This window comes from Lissotriton helveticus, chromosome 2_1 (genome assembly GCF_964261635.1).
Source record: "Lissotriton helveticus chromosome 2_1, aLisHel1.1, whole genome shotgun sequence".
Lineage (NCBI taxonomy): Eukaryota > Metazoa > Chordata > Amphibia > Caudata > Salamandridae > Lissotriton > Lissotriton helveticus.
Genome location: NC_136059.1, coordinates 1,353,776,996 through 1,353,798,285, shown reverse-complemented (window position 1 = coordinate 1,353,798,285; position 21,290 = coordinate 1,353,776,996). Strand labels below are relative to the sequence as shown.

Genomic DNA, 21,290 nt, shown 5'->3' with positions numbered 1-21,290 from the left:
GGTAGGGCTGGGTTATTATTAGATTGTAATAAGTAATCTTATAGGATTTGGTATAACATTAAGGTATCGGGTATTATGTATCAAGACAGGTATGCAGGCCAGTTGTTATTTTCAGAGGGATTTCCTCTTTTCCACTTCTTTTCTTTTTCTTCTTCCTGCTGATCTGCAAACTGAAAATAATGATGTATTGTTTAAATTGTGTATTAATTTTGCTCTGTAAAATGTAATGATCAGTTATTCTTGATGACGATGAAGTAAAAAAAAAAAAAAAAATTAAAGAAGATGCCAAGGATGCTCCTCTGGGCTTCCTATACACCAAACTATACTTATTCGCTTGCTGCCATAGTAGATATTTTAGCTTGCCCAGTGTGGCAGGTTTTAGGTTTGCGCAGATTGAAATAAAGCTTTTAGGTTTGCACAGATTGACCAAAAAGCTTTCCTCATCTATGCAAGTATGTTTATGCCAAATAAACTCAAAGCACACTTGCGCCTGTTCAATGCTATTTTATAAACCAAATAGAACTATGTAAGTGTGACTCTGCAATATCCGACCATCTAGAGAGTTTCCCATAAAAGGTGGCATGCCCAAGGTGGCATGCCCATAGCTTAAAGTGTTCAACAATTTACTTGAGACCACTTGTCGATTTGGGGTCAAGAGGGGCCCTAAAAATGTAGTGCTTCTATGTAGAAAGTAGACAATTACAATTTAAATCTGTTGAACGTAACACTGCTTGATTTAATTTGACATCTCCCTGCTACTCAGATCATAGCTTCAACCCAGTTACACCCTCTGTGTTTTTGTAGGCAAATGAGTTCCTATAAGTTCCCTGTCCAAAGACAAACAATTTTTGTTTTTCCTTCATCAATGATGAGCTTGTTAGTGTTGCCGAAATTTCTAGTTCTTTTAATGGTCTTTGTAGACCAGTCCGAGTTCAATCCTGCACTATAGTATAATTTGCATATTGTAACACATTTAATTGAAAGCCCCAAATTTCGGAGGAAAGCTTTTTATCTTATTTCAAGTCACATTTACATCTGCTTTATACAGGTTAAACTATATGGATGCCAGTATATATCCCTGCTCTAAACCACCTCTATTTGCGGAGAACTTTTCTCTTGTAACTGCCTTTAGTCCAATTAAAATCTTTCCCATTTGCCAGAGTAGAACGTAACTTTTCATATGTGTCAAGCAGTTTGAAAATCAATAAATGCTGCATATAGTGACTGTTTCGTTAGTGGGTGCTCCCTATCCCAGCTTCTGTGAGACCTACCGCTGTGTTCATGCCCTCTACAGTCTACAGTGTCAAGCCCTACCCACCTAGACCCACATGCCATGAATGCTATTGCATCCACCATGGAGCACGCTTAGAGCAGAACAGAGAGGGGTGTGCTGCCGGACCCATGGGAAGCCCTGACTGCTCAAGTTGTTTCAGCTGTACCGGTCACCTATAAGTCTCCTAGGCCTTTTTTTACCTACACTGATACATTTGTAGTTTCTTGCAGAGCCAGTTTGCCTCCGTGTTAACGTGGTGTAGCATGTTTGACTCAGGGGGGATCTTGCTCAGTAAAGAGATCAACTCCAACGTGGCGTAAACTGGACTTTATTTTTCTATATATACGCCTTTTTACGGAAGCCAGGGTAATTTAGAAAATGAACTGCAGAAAACAAAATAAAAGTCCAGAGTCTTTGAGGATAAAGTCCCTTATACGGCTCTGGGTTCCTGAGACGTTCATCCCAACTCTAGTTTATTTAGTCCTTGTGGTTTGTCAGACGTGGGATCCCCTGGATAGGCGTTGTCCCCTGGACTTTGTGGTGTGGACTCCAAAATGGGATGAAAGGAAAGCCGGAAAAAACTAAAGAAAATAGAGTATCAGTCTGTTGGTTTATTACTTCATAAACAGAAGGGAAAGGGGGGGTGAGGATACAGCGGTGCTTTCAACCTTCTGGCAAACACAAGACGGTACGGGGAGTGCTCGTGAGGGGGTGGGAAGGTACCGGTTGTTACAACCAGGTAGCGGTTACATGCCCCGCAGTCACTCCTCCTCCCTCTCTCTTCTCCCAACCCAGCCCGATACTCTGCAGCGTACCTGTGAAAGCCACACTCCTCCAGGAATGTGGCTGGGCGGAGAGCGGGGACGATGGCCCCCAGGCAGTTATTCTGTCATCTGGTCCACAGGGGCATAGGGTAGACTCCCGGCGCTCAGGCTTTTCCTTGTCTCGCATCTCTCGTTCTCACTTGGCTGGCCGGTCGCAGTCTCTGTGTTCTTTTTGCTTCCAGGTCCTTCCTCGTCTCTTCTATTCGAGGCCAGCGTCCCTATTGGTACATCCCAACCGACGTCATCATTCCAGGCGCTGCTTCCTTGTGACTCCACCTCCTTAAAGGAATATACCCCAGCATCAGGGGATTCCTCGAACCACACCGAGTTTGGGCCGGGGCTCCAACTCTCGGGCTGTAAAGAAATGACAGCATGGTTTTCAGGGGGCGAGGACAACCAGTCTTCCTGTTTTTTCATCAGTTCAGGTAGTCTCATAGGGGAGGGGGTGCACGACCCGTGACGCATTGTTTCTGTGTTCATGTCCCTCTGTGAGCCACTAGGGAACCATTAGTTACTGGGAAGGCGTCTGTGCACACCTGCTGCAGATCAAGTGTTGGCTTCGACTCTGTGCTCAGTTACATTTTGAAGCAGACACGGCAAGCAGGTGAATTCAAGGGATGAGGGCTTAAAAGTGTGTCCCAGGAGTCTGCATGATCTTTGTGAGTCCAAAACAAATGGAGAAACATTTAGTTACATTAGAGAAGGTTGGCGATGGGGGACAGGAGAAGGCAGTGTCTGAATGCAGCATTTGGTTTCAATGTACTTATGGGAAAGGTGAGTAGAGCATTTTAAGTTCTACCTTCTCTGCTCAGTATTGATTCTTAGTTTTAGTTCTAGTTTACTGCCTAGAATTAGTTCTGCATAGAAATGACACCAGCAAGTGGCATTTGCAAAGAATTTATTTGTTGTTTGTCAAGTCCATTTCGTGTCAATTTTATGTTAGTTAAATTTTTTCCAAGTTGAACTTGTATTGTTGAAATAAGACAAAGACTCTGCACACAAATCAGCAAAATCTACAAACTTTGTATATATTCCATACTGGGAAAAGAGGTTGGCTTACATTTTCTGGGAAGATTAACATATTGTCAGTTGCAACTTAAAGAAATATAAAAATAAGGAAACTCCAAACCACAATACCATGAATACCATTATGAGGGCACAAAATGATCTGAAGGGCAAACTAGCATTACCTGCGAAATTAAGGCATAAAAGAAAACATGAGCAGACTGAATCTAAATCTACAGCAGTAAATTGCATGTCTGTTTACTTGTCAATATTCTCTAAATATTTCAGTAAAATGCCTGGACGTAGTTTTTTAAGTTGGAAAGTACAGCTCTGCCCAAACGTGAGCTATATAGCTTTCTCTCATAATTTCGATACATCTCTTAAATTTACTAACACAATTGCTCAGTGATGGTACATCCTGAAAAGTAATTATAAATGAAGTAATTGATGAAGATGGCACACAAAATGATTAATGGTTGCCTGATTTCCCAAGTATTCTAATTTCTCAACAATATTATTACTGATGCGAATTTAGACTCCAAAAATCCAAAATCACCAAATAATACACCCTTAAAAAGTAATGAAATTATTTCAGACTATTTAGAATTTAGCCCTCTCCTATTTATCCTGAGCCTGGTTTCTTGGAAGTATCCGCAAAATGCAAATTGTCACATACCTCATTCTTTACATTGAGTACAATACCTTACATTAAAAACAATGGTAAAACATTGGATGAATCACATCATATGTCAACTATATTAACTTAAATTATTAAATCATTGGTAGCTTTCGATTATAATAGTGTATCCAAGACAGTCTTCCAATCAGTGTTCAGTTTCCACTCAGACCAAACAAGTTGCATAATTACTCTCACCTGTCATGACTGTAAATATAAGTTTGCATAATGGCGCAACCCTAAGTACAAGTGAATGTATACAAAAAGAGTAGAATCCAAAAGCAAAACTCTAGATATTCCCCAAGACAATGGAGCACTAGGCAAATGATACAATATGAAGTGAATGAAAAAGCACACTACCCTATATTTGATGGCACAACCGAGCAAGAAGAACTTAAGTATTCTTCAGAATCAATGCTAGGAGAAGACGACAAAAACAAGATCTGCCACAAAAAAAGTTACCACAAGCTTAAGTTCAGATCTGTTACTATTCTCGCAGTAGGTTAAATGACCTCTTTGCAAATGTAGGTAATATTCCCCCTGTACAAGTATCCTTGCAAACAAATCAATACAAAGAGGAAGACACCAAGGGAATTTCTGATGAAGAGAATTTCTTTTTTCGAATATGTACATGGAATACTACAGCTCCTATTTTATTCGAGAGATAGCCATCGGTAGTGACTTCCTCTTTGTTAGAGACTACCGAAGTTAAGGTAGGTAACTCCTGTTCATCGATTTATGTTGTCCTATCAATTGTAACAAAGGACATGGGTTAAATCGATCATGGCCACTTCAGGCATACCAGCTTCTCTCTCCTTTATATATAATTTCAAGTAATTACTTCTAATTTATTAGATCCTGCAGTGCCAATGAAAATGAATATAGATTATCAATGCCTAAAGCAGAATTTGTTTTTAAGGTTGCTGTGAAATTGCTTAAGTTAAACATTAACCACCACAGAAAGATGTGCATTGATTGCTTGCTGAATTTGCGTAATACTTTTGTTGTAAGGCATCCTACTATAGTAAATTCACCTCAAGATAGAGCTCGAGCTCATAGGCTTATGCTAAAAACCGCCCTGCCTAAAATAACGAACGTAGTTCGCCACATTACAGTTTGCCTAGGAAAAAGGGAATCGTGTTAAAAAACGTGTCTCAACTGCAACAAAATATAGTTGTAAATGAGTGGGAAGAAGAAAGGAATTCATGGACGTGATTATCAACAGTTTTAGCAGGCTTAAGGCTGTCAGGCCATGCAGGAGACTTTTTCAGTTAAATAATAGGCTAGGAAGCTGGCATGTTGCTGGCCTAACCAATACATACATGAAAATAGACTAAATTCAAACTAAACAACTTGCAAACCTTTACCAGGAGGATACCCGGCTGTATAAACATTTCAATGGACATATGTTACATTATTGATCAGCCAGCGCATAAAGATCCAGACTAGAGGGTATCTCAAAAGGTAGCCTTGCATAGTAGTGAGTAATACGTTTGAATGGCGTTTTTATATATTAGCGAGCAGCGGCGATTCGTTTCTGGGATACAGTTGCGTTTGAGGTAAGCTCCTGTTCTTCTAAACGTGGGAAATTTTAACTCTGAAATAACCAATAATGAAAGTGGGATGTGAAGAACTAGAAGAGGATTTCGAGCATTCCAGAAGCGCAGATCACCAATAAGAAAACCAATAAACTATAATTTATTGGATTTACACTTTATTTATGGACTACAGCGGTAAAGTAAATAGATGATATTCAAGTGAAAGAGAGAGTGAGAGAAATGTATGTTTAGTACACAGATCTTACAAAGTGCTTTACCTCGATGAGTAAATTCTGCAGTTTGATTGTCACTACCAGCATTTCAATTTGTATTCTTCTTTTGATCTCACCATCTCTGCTTGGAGGTTATACATTCACTAACCTTTCTGTGGATAGTATATTTAATGGTACTTTTAAGACGAACCCCACCCAACCCTTGAGTCTTATTGTGAGCTTTGCTTTCAGCTGTGGTACTCTTGGAACTGGTTTATTTCCTTTAGGAGGGCAATTGTCCAGTCCACTTTTTAACTTCTGTGGACTCACCCAATCAATCACTCCTGGAAGACTGCGACTACTCCGACCTAAGCAATTTCTGCAAGTTGAAGCTCAAAACAAAGCACAAAAATACAGAAATCAGAATACAGCAAACGGATACACAAACAATTTTCTTTTTAATTCACAAAACCAAATAATACGAAAATAATTAAAAAAAAGATTCATTGGGAACATTGGAGCTTTTCAGTATTTATTTTCATTTAAGAATAAAAAAACTAAAGTCTAGCATATCACTTTGCCTTTTTTGCTCCAAATTCATGCTCTTTTTGTTGGCGCATACCAGTGCTTCAATTGTGGCCACCAGTCCATACTAGATTTTGTTTCTGGTTCTGGCGCTGCTCCCACAAATCAATATTAGGATGGCAACTTAAAGTTTAGTCTCCAAATTCAAATTCCTCCATATTTGCAGTGTTTTGAAAGCTTTCTTTCCGTTTTATGTAGAACTACATTATAATCTAAATCTTTTTTTTTTTTTTTTTAAACAGTCATGGGGCCCCTGAGTAGGCATTGTGAACACCAGGTTAAGAATTGCTGGTCTATTCCATTCATGCATCAATCGTTGTGGAACTTCCTTAGTTTCCCTGAAAGACGAATGATTTATACCAGTGACATTTTCACTGCCTGTACATAATTATACACTTTGGGCACAGGTTCTAAACGTCCAGTTTTCAAGTTTTTTGAAATCCTGTCTCATTTTCCTACACCCCTCTCGTGTATCAGCCATGTAGCACACATTTATAATGGATTCTACTGAAAGAAAAGGTAGATACGTTGTAAAGTGGAGATGATGATGCTATTTTCATCAGATTTCCAGCAATGATAGACTCGACTCTTTCTTAGAATAAAATAATATTCCAAGTGATAATCCTGTGAAGTAGAGTTATTTTCTAAAATGTTATATTAATTTGATATGAAACGCTCAAAGACTAACCTTTTTTGGCAATAATTCAATCTGGTTTGATACTGAATGTCGTGATGTCAAGTGCAGATTACAATTAGCAACCAAGAATAAACAATGTAACCTATCTCTAAATGCAACACAATGTAAGACCTCCTTTAAGAAGTTTCCCTTGAAGACAAAAATCAAAATATGTTCCCCTCTACTGAGAAACCTCTAAAATCGTATAACCAGTTAGGACTGGAAAGTTTTATGGTTTTAAACAGAACAATTACTAGATGGCTAAAGAAACGTTCCAGAATGTCCTTTTAGTGAGGCAGAATGGTTTACCCATTTTTCAGGATTCTATGGGAATAAGAGCCCATGTTTTGTTTGGGTAGTGGAAGACCGAGAAAGCAGTCAAATCTATTGGCACAAATGTCAGTTAAAAAAATAAAAAAGTGCTGTGAAGTACCAATAAAAGGGAAAGGTCCGTGTCCAGATTTCCTACCTCTTGATTTTTTTTTTCAAATTTGACATAAATATAGATTCCTCCTCTGTTTGATAACATACCTACTACAGGAGCAGTTGTACCTTCTTGAAACTATGCTATAATTGTTAATATCGTTAACAAGCATTGGGAAAGCCAGTAGGTCCGGTATTGGCTGTCAACCTATTGGCTTTGCCAATTTTCTTTCATGGTTTTGTAAATTTTTATTAATAAAATTAAAAGGGCTGCCCACGAGTAGAGACAAAGCGAGGCAATTTTCCTGTGTAAAAAACAAATAACTACATCCTATGTATTCAGTACTGTAAACTTTATAGTCGAGGCATGGCTATGCATAAATATTGCTTTGATTTGAGTCTGGACTTTACGAAGTATGTTGTACGGAAAGGACTCTGATATAATACTATGTAGATTAATTCGGTTTCTTCTGACTTTCTAAGTTTAAAAGGGCATTGAATAAGAATGCATTTGCACTTTATTATTTGAGGCCATTCATATTAATCAGTTCTTCGCTCTGTACGTTATGAGGTTTCTGATACTGTGCTAGATTTTCATCATTTGTGGTGTGCTGATATGTTTTTATTGTGTGTTTTATGGAAATTGTACTTGCTGAAATAGTTCTAAGACTGACAGGTTTTGCCTTTCTCTGTAGTGTACGCTTTAACTTCTCACCCATTTCTAAAAAGCCAAAATCTAAAGTAGTAGTGCTCTACCGAAGCAAACAGAAATGTGTTTATCTGCAGTGAGACTTCTTAGCTCGCAGTCTTGAACGTTGAGTCTTTGTTTTCCAGTTTGCCTACGTTTTTTCACAGTATCAGTACTGTGTGTGCCCCGTGGACTACAGCAGTGAGACCAACAGATTTTCAGCAGACTGTGAACCGCCTGAAATCTTTCAACTGCAGAAGTACTCCTTGCCACTGCTGCTCCAGACGACCTTGGGATGGGTAAGATTGGATGCCTTGCTTTATACACAAAAAAACAACTTTAATACATAAGTTTTTGGTAGGGAAGACTGGTAACAGCAAAGCAACCTTTACCAGTAACATCAAGCATGCCTAACCAGTCGAAACTGCGTAAATTTCACATTGTCTAATGAACAAAGTACATCACACACATCAAAAAGATCAAGCTTCCTTTATGTTGGTCTCTTCTTCGCTCACCTCAGACAAATAGATCTCTGGGAATTGCAAGACCCTCACCCACATACAAATATGTCATGCTTCATCATCGGGCTTCCCACACTCCAAACCTTTTTGAGTCCGAAGTGGGCTCTACCACTGTAAGTGAGAGTGAGGGTTTTTTGAAGTGTGGAGTGTGCACTCTACATGATCAAACCAGAGATAAAAATAGGATTGTAGATAGCTTTTGATGTGCTCATAGGGTATGAAACGCAAATAGGTCACTGTTTATCCTGTATAGGATAGAGTAGCATCTAATAATAAGGTCCTGCAGGTTAGAACATGAAACTTCACGTCTTGACTCGCAGGACAATTTCGAGTCTGCCAAACATGTTGACGGTAGCATAGGACGATATGGTAATTAGTATCTCTCTTATATAATATGCATTTGATTTTAATACTATCAGGACGTCCAAGAAGAAAATTGAGTAAGAGTATTTCTGTATAGTTTTAACAGCTCACCTATTTGTATCTCTGGTTTGATTATGTAGTGTGTATTGTGAAGTCATAATCATTGCATTTAGTATGTGAGTTATGTTTTGCATGGCTGTTTTGCAAGTTGTGGATTGCAGTACTTACTATAACTTTAACATTTCTTTCACTTTTCAGTTCAGTTTTAATTCACACCCATATTTGTACTCGGTAATTTTTTTTTTTTTTGGTCTGCTACATCCAAATTCTATGAAAGTATTTCCTAGCCCTCTGTGCTCAGCTAGGCCATAACGCCCAGACTGTTGCAGGTGGTCATCCTCCATTACATCAATATTGCAGTACCCCTGGTAATGGGATCCTTAGTGGTCTTATGGTGGCAATGTACTGCTTCAGCTTTAATTCACCCTTTAGGAGAGGCCAGTACCCCCCCTGTGATCCAACCTCTTTTCCACCTGGAGCGTGCCCTTCCTTCAGCCCTTCAAATTCCCCCTAGTTGAAACAACAAAGCAATCCCGTCTTACCCACATTATACTCCTGCTTGCTTCGTTTCCTTTCCTCCTTTACCCACTTGTTGCGTCAACTACTCTTAGGCGTGTGCCTTACATCAGGTGCCCAAAACTCCAGAGAGGCTAGAGAAGTCCAGTAATATGCCCTTTCGCCTTGTTACCCCTCTCACCCCCTTGAACCCTTTGTTCAGATTCCCCCAGTTAGCCAATAGATATAGTAAGAGATGCATGTTGTGTCTATAAGGCGACGTAAGGAACCTACAAGTTCGTAATAAACAAACACTAAGGGTGCCTTTTCTCTGAAGTCTTTAGATTAAAGAAATACAATACTTCTTAGAACTTTGTGGAACGATACTGCACAATATGACTTATTTACTTCAAATATTTTTTTTCTTGCAGAAAACTGTGAATCTATATCCATTTCAAGTACACAGTATTGCCCTCTCAACATTTGCATCTTTGATTGGGCCCTTTGGAGGTTTCTTTGCCAGCGGATTCAAACGGGCTTTTAAAATTAAGGTACTGTTAGTCCATGTTCACCTGTTTACCTCAGAGATTACTTTTCCGATTCATAAAAGACTCCTGCAGCGGGTCTCATAAGTTTCCCTGACTTCAATCAAAAAAGCGTAGATAATCTTAGTAAGACTGTTCACCTGAAATAACAGCACAAAGATAATGCAGTGAACCTTTGTATATTTTTTTTTTTAGAGAAGATTCACATTTTCCTTCTATACACAGGCAGTGTTGGATGCAAAATCTTTACTGTAGGATAAAGAGTTCTCCAGTATTGGGTCTTTCATAGATTCACATGCTTGAATCATCCCTGTTGTCGCAGTGGGAGTCCCACGGTATACATATAAAAGCAGTAGATAATGTTACAATAGGCTACAATGCAAAGAAGAGTCACTGCAGTAGCCTATCCATTTTCTTTTGTAAAAAAGAACCAAACTTAAGTAGCAGCCAATCAGGCAATGGCACCCTCTAGAGCAATCCCTAGAGAGGCTAGGTTCCTCAGCATTTCAACCACACCTTGTGTGAAAGGGAGTCTCCCTGAGCTCTGTTCAGTTTCTTCTTCTTTTTCAAGATTTATTCTCAAAATGTTGGATTCTATGTCAGGACCGGAGGCTTCAGATTATGCTATATTCTTCCTTCGCTTTATTACAATATTGCACACAGCAGCTCAGGAAAAACTAAATGTTCAACCATGCTCAGAGGAACAAAGAGCATCAAAAACAACTTGTAAGAACCAAAAAAACTACAAGTCCCATGATATTAGTCCTGGTCATCCAACGTAGTCCTTCCACTATGTCCGCTACCAGGGTAGAAAGCCAGTCCTTCCTTCGACTTCCTCTCTTTCTTCGCTGCTCACGCAGCCAGTTAAGTGCTCTTCCTGATTTTCTTGATTATTTGGGTTTATGTTTACTATTTCATTGCGCGTTGCTGTAGCGCTTGTTGGGGGCTTGTCGCGGCGTTGTTTGCCTTTCAGAGCCCCGACCGCGGGAGCGCTTTCTCGCTCCTTTCGCGGTTTTTGGCCGTGTGTTATTGCGGTGCGGGAGACGCCCGCCAGAGGGCGCCCACACGTCTCGCTGGCTCCTCGGCGCTCTCCTCACTCTGGGAGACGCGCGGAGGAGTCAGTCAGCGCCGGAGCCTTGCCCTCGCCACCCCTTCACGCCCGGTAGACCCGGGTCTGTATTCTACCCCATTTGTATTCTGACGCCCTCTTAAGGGTCTGTACAGCGGCTTGGACCGCGTGGAACGCCGGAAGGCGAGTTATGCACTGCATTTGCCTGTGTGTGTGGTGAACGCGCTGTGGGGGTGGTTTAGACCCAGTCCAGTGAGAGGGTCTGCGCGTTTGGGGGTCACAGTGCAGCCCCGATTGCCAGGTCCCTTGGCCCATAACTGAATTGCAGCCCTAGGGACTGCCCATATTCTGCCCACAGACACCCGGTAGGGTAGGCAGTTCGATCACCCTCCCTAGTTGGGTTCACAAGGCTAGGATGGAGGAGGATAATTATTTTGAGGAGTCTAACCCCTCTTTCCAGGATGATGAATTTTATCAGGCGGTTGATAATTCCATCTACCGCTGCGTGACTGAAATAGTGGGGCCCATGGAGGACCGCCTGTCAGCACGTATTGTAGAGGAGTGCCAGAAGTGAGCGTCTGCCCATTTACAAGGTTCGTCTAACCTCCCGGGTCCCTCAGTTGAGGGCCCTCCGGCCCCTAAAATGCCACGTAGGGGAGGTGCTCCGTCGGGGGCACAGGGGGTGGACAAGGATGCGTTCGAACGCCTCAGGGATGCCTTCCTGGCTAACGCGTCTTCTGCCTCCCCTGCACCACTCTCGGGCCCTGACCCTTCATTGGACGCGGGGACTGCTCCCCCGTCTCCGGTGCTATCCTCTCCCGATACGGACGACGATGGAGAATCTGTGCGCTCGTGGCGCCCCTCGGGCTCGGCTGTGGCCTTACCGCGGGATGGTTCGGGCATGTTGGACCCGGATGAGTTAGTACATCCGAGGTCCGCGGCTTGGACACCGGGTGAGACCGTGGCTAAGTTTGTAGCGGGTCGCCTGCGCAAACCCTTAGAGAAAGAGGCTAGGGGTTGCCTGCGTGGGGAGTGTCCGAGGCCCTCTCTAGAGGGCAAGGTAGCCCTGACCCCAGAGTTAGATGCGAAAATGGCCACTTTTTTGGCCAAGTTTATGAAAGACCCGCGCAAAGGCATTGACCGCTCCTGGCGGTCATGCCAGGATAAGCTGCTTGACGCGGTCGGGCCCGCCACGAAGATTCTTGACATGGCAGAGGAGGCGAAAGCCAATGGTACCGTCATTTCCCCTGAGGTTTTGTCTAACTGGGCCCAGAGGGTGATAATTTTCCTTGGAAACGCTAACTGCGCCCTTTCCACTGAACGTAGACGTTCCCTCCTCATTAAACTGGATCCCAAGTTGGGGGACTTGGCTTCGTCAGAAGCAGGAGTGGTAGCCCAGGGTGGTCTTTTTGGGGAGCCCTTCATCAGGGAATTAGGTAAATTTGTCTCTACCTTTACCTCGTTGGACAAGGCGCAGTCCACCATTAAACGCGTTTTCACCAGCGTTTTTCTGGAGGGGCCGGTCGCGGAAGGGGCCGCGCGCCCGGCCGAGGGCAGAATGCCAATAACAGAGGTCAAGGCTCCGGCAGAGGACAGTACCAGACCTCTGCCAACTTCAACAATTTCTATCCCACAAGAGGACAGCGCTTTGGCGGCAGAGGCGTCCGCAAGAACTCAGGACCCAACAATACCAATGGTGAGTGTCCTTTCTTTGGATCAGGTTCCCATAGGGGGGAGGCTGGCAACCTTTTACGAGGAGTGGGCATCGCTCACTGCCGACGCCTGGGTCTTACAGACCGTCCGTGGTTTTCACATAGAATTCTACGATCAGCCATTTCAGGAATGTTTGCCTCGACCGATTGTGTTTTCAGAACCCGACGCGCTTTTGATCGACGGGGAGGTGCAGGACTTGCTACGCAAGGGAGCCATCTGTCGATCAACGCGCCACCCCGCTGGTTTCATCAGCAATGTGTTCCTGGTGGACAAGACGGATGGGGGCAAACGTCCGGTGATCAACCTCAGGGAGTTCAACGGGTGGTTGGTCTACCGGCATTTCAAGATGGAGGGGATCCACCTCCTTCGGGACGTGCTTCTCCCTCTGGATTGGATGGTGCGGTTGGATCTCAAGGATGCCTACTTGGTGATTCCTATCCACCCTCCACACCGTCGTTTTCTGCAGTTCTGTTGGAAGGGCGCGGTGTTCGAGTTCACCGCCCTTCCGTTCGGACTTTCCTCAGCTCCGTGGTGCTTCACGAAGGTGTTGCACCCGGTGGTGGAATACCTGCGAGGTCAGGGTATTCGGATGTTGGTGTATCTAGACGACCTTCTTTTGATGGGCCAGTGTCCAGTGGTCCTGGCGGGTCAGCTTCGGCAAACCGTCTCCCTACTACAGCGATTGGGGTTCGTGATCAACGGTCCCAAGTCTGCTTTGGTTCCCACTCAGAAACTTACCTTTCTAGGCTTCGTTATAGACTCAGTCGACGCTACGCTCAGTCTCCCCTCAAGGAAAGCCGCCAAGATCAGACATTTGCTACGACAGACGATCGCAAAGGATCGGACGTCGTTGCGTCACATAGCCAGGGTGGTGGGCCTCCTGTCGTCTTCCATCCAGGCGATCTTCCCGGGGCCGTTGCACTACAGGGCGCTTCAACGCCTCAAGGCCCACCATCTGAGACGGGGTATGTCCTACGACCAGATGGTGCCCCTTACGGAGGAAGTGAAAGAGGAGATGTCTTGGTGGCTCACGCACATGGAGGCGTGGAACGGGCGTGCGATCTTCGGATCGGTCCCGGATTTGGTCATCGAATCCGACGCCAGCAGGTCGGGCTGGGGCGCCCGATGCGGGGATTTCTCCACCGGCGGCGTCTGGTCTTCCGACGAACAACAGTTACATATCAACTGTTTGGAGCTCCTAGCGGGGTCCTTTGCGGTCCGTTGCTGGACCAAGGACTCGGCGACAGCCTGTGTCCTGCTGAAAATGGACAACGTCTCGGCGGTACGCTACGTGAACCATCTGGGAGGTCCGCGCTCTCGAGCGCTGGCGAATTTGGCAAAGACTTTTTGGGACTATTGTCTCTCCCGGCACATTTCGGTGACGGCGGAATACTTACCGGGCCGAGTCAATCAGGTGGCGGATTGGCATTCCCGACATCTGCGGGATTCCAGCCAGTGGATGTTAGATCCCCGTGTGTTTCAGTGGCTCGCCGACCTGTGGGGTCCATTTACGGTGGACCTGTTTGCGTCCCGCCTGGACCACCAGCTACCGCGGTTCTACAGTTGGAGGCCGGATCCTCTTTACGGAGGCCACGGACGCCTTCCTGCAAGATTGGAGCCGGGACCGGCCTTATGCCTTTCCCCCCATTCTCGATGGTGGTCCGGGCGGCAGCGCAGCTGCGCCGCCAGGGGGCGGACTTGGTGTTGATCACGCCACTTTGGAGATCGCAAGTCTGGTTTCCGGTTCTTCTGGAACTTTCTTGGGATTTTCCAATCCTACTCCCCCAGTTTCCTCACCTCCTGCTGAATCCGAGTCGGGAACCGCATCCTCTCATCACTCGGAGTTCGCTCCGCCTCATGGCGTGGAGGCTTTCCGGGGCCGTTGGTCGCTCCCAGGCCTTTCGGGATCAGCTCAGGGCCTCCTGTCAAAAGCCTGGGCTGATAGCACGATAAAGCGATACAAATCCGCTTGGCTTCGGTGGATGCGTTGGTGTCTTCGAAGGGACCTGGATCCCCTGGTCGCAGGCCTTGTTCCCATTTTAAATTTCCTAGCTGAATTGGCGACGAAAGGCCTGGCATATAGGACGATCAATGCTATGCGTTCTGCGATTTCTGCGGGTCACCAACCGGTGGAGAATTCCCCGGTGGGGGAGCACCCCTTTGTTTGTAGGCTCTTGCGAGGTATTCGCCTGACGTTGCCTCCGGAACCCAGGTATTCAGTTCTTTGGGATGTCAACGTGGTCTTGAATTTGTTTTTGTCCTGGCCGGCTAATCGTTACTTGTCCTTGAAAGAGATTTCGGCGAAATTAGCCATGCTTCTATGCCTGGTATCTTGCAGGCGAGTTTCAGATGTACGCGCATTGGATGTCTCCGCGCGTGTTTTTTCTCCGGATGGGGTTACCTTCACGGTGGGGCGTCGCACGAAGTCCGCAACTCGATCTATCTCGTACCCGGCTTTCGTGGACACCCCGAAGTTATGTGTTGTGCATTGCTTGAAAGCTTATGAGGACATTACCTTAGACATTCGCCCGGCAGGCGAGCGACAGTTACTAATTGCCTTGCGTAAACCACACAAAGCAGTCTCCTCCCCCACTATTGCAAGGTGGGTGCGTTGGGTCATGCATGAGGCAGGCATTGATACGAAACTTTTTGGGGCTCACTCGGCCAGGGGGGCCATGGCCTCGAAGGCTTTTTCAGTGGGAGCTCGTTTAGAGGATCTCATGCGAGCAGCGGATTGGTCCTCGGATTCCACGTTTAAAAGGTTCTATTTCAAACCAGTAGTGGACCTAGCCCAGTTGGTGGTGAGTAAGCTTTGAACTAGCATAATCTGAAGCCTCCGGTCCTGACATAGAATCGAAATTTGCCTAGCTTTTGTAACGGTAAGTTTCAATTCTATTAAGGACACGGAGGCGAGGATTATCCCACCCAGCTGACCCTCCATAGTCGGGACCCACCCGTATGGAAGTAAGTAAAGCGTTTACGAACTGTTCTACATTGTAGTTCTGTTGTGCCAGTCTTACGATGCTCCTCTGTTCACACGTTTGTGGCACCCGGTTTACGCTGTTGTTTTTCTGCTAGGAAACGACGGTGTCAAACAGGACCAGTGAGAGAAAGGTGTGATCTGCGCGAAGAAAGAGGAGGAAGTCGAAGGAAGGACTGGCTTTCTACCCTGGTAGCAGACATAGTGGAAGGACTACGTTGGATGACCAGGACTAATATCATGGGACTTGTAGTTTTTTTGGTTCTTACAAGTTGTTTTTGATGCTCTTTGTTCCTCTGAGCATGGTTGAACATTTAGTTTTTCCTGAGCTGCTGTGTGCAATATTGTAATAAAGCGAAGGAAGAATATAGCATAATCCTCGCCTCCGTGTCCTTAATAGAATTGAAACATACCGTTACAAAAGCTAGGCAAATTTCGATTCTTCAAAGAAATGTTTCTTCACGTCGTGTGGAACATGCAGAAAAAAGAAGCTGCATGCTGAGGATCCTCATAAGAACTGTATATACTGTCTCTACCCTCAACATAAGGTAAATGACTGCAAACTTTGTAGGACTTTTTCAACCAAAACCCTTAAAGACAGAGAGGGTAGGTTGTTGATTTGGCTTCAGAGACTTAAAAACAAATCTAATGTCGTCTCTAAGGATGAGCAGAGCGCTACCTTTCAGACCTCTCTGGAAACGTCTAAAAGGAGAGAAAGATGTCATGAATCTTCTGAAGTTTCCAAGAAAAAGATTTCAAAAAGGTCTCCTCAATAAAAGAAAAGCATTCATTTCCTACAGAGGAGAAAAGCCATTCATTACAGAAACATGGCAAACCATCTTCAGAACCATCTATGAAGATTACAGTCTCTAGAAGGCTTATATCTTCGACAGCATTTTCATGTGTCCCCGTCGGCGGAGAAATAACCATCTGAGATCATTTCACCTACCTTATCGTCAACGACGGATACAACTACGCTGTCGACGACTGTCCCGCCGCCGCCGGTTCCGCCGATGACACTTCCAGTGACGACCAAGGCCTCTACGCTGTCGACAACGATTCGATCGACTTCTTCGTTGGCATCGTCAACGACGTGGGTTCCCTTGAAGACCTCCTCTTCGTCGTGGACGACTGCAATTTTGGCATCATTGATGATAGGGACTGCGATTTCTTCTGCTCCTATTATGTCCTCGTCGATGTCTCAGACACCGCTGCTGTCGACGAAGCGGACAACACTGTACCCCATGCCTGGTCATAAACGACCATTAACGTTGCAATTAATGCCTGCATATCCATTGACGACATTCTCATCGACTACATCGTTGATGAGGCATTTTTTCCAGAATCCTGCAGTGGTTTCACCATTACCACCTTCAACCTTTCTAGAGGAATCTGATGGTGATGGGATGTTTGGTCCTGCTCACAGTCCCTCACAGCTTCATGTGAAGTATCAAGATGGTGAGGATGACTGAGGGTTACTGTCAGCAGGAATATCACCAACCACATCCCAAAAATGTAATACATTGAGCCAGTTAGTGAACCCATGGTTCACCTTCCTGTAGCTTTGGGGCAAGACCTGCAGGACATGCTACATGACTACCGCACTTTTCCTTCAGCAACTGCTCCCCCCCCCCCGCCACCGTCCCCTGCACCTCTACCACTAAAATCTCTGCCACGCAGGCCTGAGCCTTCTCCTGCGACTTCCTCTGTAAGGGATACTGTTTTGCCAACATGATACTTCTGATGACGGAAAAATTGAGGAGGGTCAACCTCAATAAGGTGGGCAAGTAGTGAAGAGTGGGAGGACTACGTGATTTCAACGCCTGCTTCTCCATCTCCTCAAAATGTGAATTTCTTCGCCGGAGGACATTGGCGGCTTCCACCCACTAATGGAGAGTGTGGCTTCTCGTTTTCAATTATCAATGGCAGTCAAGCAGTCTGACTTTTTTCTTTATGATTTTAAGGATCCATCCAGGAAGACTGTGAGAGCGATACCTATTATTGATCACATCTGGGAGGAAGATGTAAAGGTTATGAGATTACCTGCCATGGTTATCGCAGTCTTGCTCATGATAGACCAAAAATATAGGGCTCCTGATGATGCTCTTGCTTGTCTGGTAGGCCATCCTAAGGCAGATTCTGTCATCTCTCAGGCTGCTGAGCGGAGATCAAGGAACCCTTTAGCGCCTATTACTACACCACCTGACAAGGAGGAAAGGCGCCTTGATAACATTGGCAAGAGGTTTACAACAACCTCGGGTACTACGGTGCGTGTGGATAACGCTCTGGCGATATTAGCAAGATACGGCCGCAAGATGTGGTCTGATAACGCCCCTTACATGGACCTCCTCCCAGAGGACAAAAGGTTAGAAGCTAGAATGTTCCTTCTTGAGTGAGAAAGATATGCATCAGAAATATTTGACGCCTCAATGGATTTGGCTTCCGTGGCTTTCCGTCAACTTGCTGGAAGGGCTGTCCTCAGGCGTCTGAGCTGGTTGAAGGCAACAAGTTCCACCCTGAGGTACAAAGCAAAGTTTTGGACATGCCATTTGATGGTGAAATATTTTTGGGCAAACATATTGATGAAGATTTGCTAGCTATTAAAACAGACACTGACACCTCTAAGGCTTTGGGCACGCTCCAATACAGAAAGATCCCTTTTCGTGGGGCACGTGCCAGAGGAGCTTATTTGTTTTGAGGATGTTACCAGAAATACCAGCCTCAGACTTGCACCTCTTTTCGTCCTTCCTACCAACATCAGCAGCAATACCGTTCACTGCCACAGGCTGCTTACTCCAGACAGCCCAGAGGAAAGCAGTAAGGTCAATCCAGAGATACTGTCAGAAAGCAGTGACAAGACCTTCCCGCCTGGTGCTCTTCCCTCGGTCACACTGTTCAAGAGAATTCCCCTCTCTTTGCCTAGGTCTATGGCAGAAAATTACAGGCAAATGGTTCCTGGATATATTAAAATTTGATATGAAAAAATAGGGGGCGTGAGGAGCACTCCGTTGCTTTGTTAAAAATTTTTCAATTTTTCCAATGGTGCAACGATTGATCAGGGTAGTCAATCCTGGTGTATCAAAATGGGTTTATGGCGGGTTGTTGGACCCACCCAATCGTGCACTGTTCACGTAGTGCTACGCACCTTAATTACTCATTACTCTTTTGCTCTTATGATAATCTTTTTATTTCTCTTACTTCTTTTGATTTTTGCATTTTGTTTGTCAATGTATGTGCTCATATGTTATTTACAAATTTCATAACACAAGCATATGATTTGTTCATTAATCACATAAACATTGATATCTTATACATTAACAGCATGTACAATACTTTGGCATTATTTCAATACATCCACATAAATTTACAACTGAGCCCAATGCATTTCGGCACCCCTATTGTGCCTTCGTCAGGGGCGGTTCTGTAATAAAAACATATAGAAACGTATGAGAATCATTTCTGAGATAATTCATGGGGGTATGTCAGTGGAAAATGAGTTCTAATCCTACCTTGTGTCTGTCTGTTGTGGATATGCGTATGTGCTCGTCGCTCTCCTTTACTCGAGAGTAAAACGCTGTAAATAATGGTAAACCACCATTGCGAATTAAACGCTAAACTTCAAATGTCTACAAGTTTAACAGTAAGAAAACTTGGTCAACATACCTGGTGAACGGTTTTGGTACTCTCTGTAATAATATAAAAGGTAAAAACCTATCAGCGCCAAAAATACACCACTCGAGAATTGGATTGCTCTCACTGTGAATCTAAGAGTCCTTACCTTATCTTCACCATCGATAATAATCTGTATGGTGTGAAAAAAGAAAATATTCTTACTCTATCACGTTGGGAAGCTAATTGATGGCTGAGAATTATCACTTCATGCTATCCTTCGCGTACCTGTTATGCCAAAGGTTTTCTCCGTGTATGCATTCACGCTCCTATCGCTGTCGCCGAATAACCCCGCTGTGTTTGTAATCGCCATTAAAACTCCGCAAACTCCGCTAGAGAGTGGAGTCGACAACATAGAAAACGGACTGACTCTTGGTACTCAAACCAAAATAATAGTTACTAAGAGCGCCATATTGGTGTCTCTCATTCGGTTATTCTATTTGATACCGAAAAAGCTGTGCTAAGCATCATGGTGATCCCGTGTTAATGAACTTAATATGTCAAAAAGAAACCTCATGATTGACATAATATTTGTTATTTGTTTAAAGTTACCGTCTAAGTTATCGCGACGTTTAATGTCTTATCCAGAAAAATAAAATCAAGTGCAATTACTTGACGCAATAAGTTCTGTGAGAAGTTGATAACTCTTCGCTAACGTAAATATATTGAAAAATATTGAAAAATGTTGAAAACTGTTGAGGAAATAGGACGCGACCTATTGCAGAAATGAAACTGCGTTAGTAAAAACTCTGAAATGTGGTTGCGTGATGATTCATAGTCCTAATGTACTAAACTCCGTGAGACCTAATGTGAATGAGGGAAATGTCCTTGTATTAAATGAATATTGATGAAGTAGTGGGGGAGTCTTGGTCCCTAGGACCTACGGAGATGTCACTGGCTATTCAAACATTCGACATTCCTAGTTATAGATGCTATAACAAATAATAAACCATTTTTGTACAGAATTACAGAAACTGAAAATATTGATTTGTTATCAATGAATCACGGCAAGTTTCACAGCTTATATCAACCCATGTGATGTACTCATGTGATGGTGTGTAATCTTAAAACTGACAAGGTTGTGATGGTTATTATATCTCTCGAGGTGGTACTTATGAAATCAAATCTCAGAAATTATTTATAGGTAACAAGAAAGATCATATTTATCATTAAGCCCCGTCGGAGCTAGTGTTCTGAGATGTCTGATCCAGAATAGTTCTCTTTGCATTAGTTTCTGGTGATTGTCAATCCCTTGTTTTACTGGTACTTTTTCAATGATAAAAAATCTCAGTTGTGAGATCGAGTGTTTCTCATTTCTCCAATGCAGTACTAACGGAGAAGTCAAATTCAGGTTACGGATTCGGCTCTTATGTTCCGTTATGCGTGTCTTTACCTTACGTTCCGTTTTCCCTATGTACATTTTCCCACAGGGGCACTTGATAGCGTATACCACATTACTAGTATTACAATCACTGGTGTGTTTTAACTGGATGAGTTTCCCGGTGGTTGGATGTCTGCACGTGCTTCCTATGATCACATTATTACAATTTATGCAATTTATGCAATTCAAACATCTTGTGGTACCCTTGTATGTAGCTGGATTCTCCCGTGGTTGTTTGTATTTGAGCCTTGATCTCAGGTTTGATCCTCTAGTGTACATGCATACACTAGAGGATCAAACCTGAGATCAAGGCTCAAATACAAACAACCACGGGAGAATCCAGCTACATACAAGGGTACCACAAGATGTTTGAATTGCATAAATTGTAATAATGTGATCATAGGAAGCACGTGCAGACATCCAACCACCGGGAAACTCATCCAGTTAAAACACACCAGTGATTGTAATACTAGTAATGTGGTATACGCTATCAAGTGCCCCTGTGGGAAAATGTACATAGGGAAAACGGAACGTAAGGTAAAGACACGCATAACGGAACATAAGAGCCGAATCCGTAACCTGAATTTGACTTCT

General features: G+C 43.9%; 1 protein-coding gene across 1 annotated transcript in view; it reads left to right on the top strand.

The window, feature by feature from the left end:
• Nucleotides 1–21,290, top strand: part of CDS1 (CDP-diacylglycerol synthase 1) — a 762,211-nt gene that overhangs the window by 598,812 nt on the left and 142,109 nt on the right. The window contains exons 10-11 of the mRNA XM_078676295.1: nucleotides 8,047–8,199; nucleotides 9,771–9,890. Of these exons, the coding sequence (XP_078532421.1) occupies nucleotides 8,047–8,199; nucleotides 9,771–9,890 (273 nt within the window). The remainder of the gene's footprint in view (nucleotides 1–8,046; nucleotides 8,200–9,770; nucleotides 9,891–21,290) is intronic.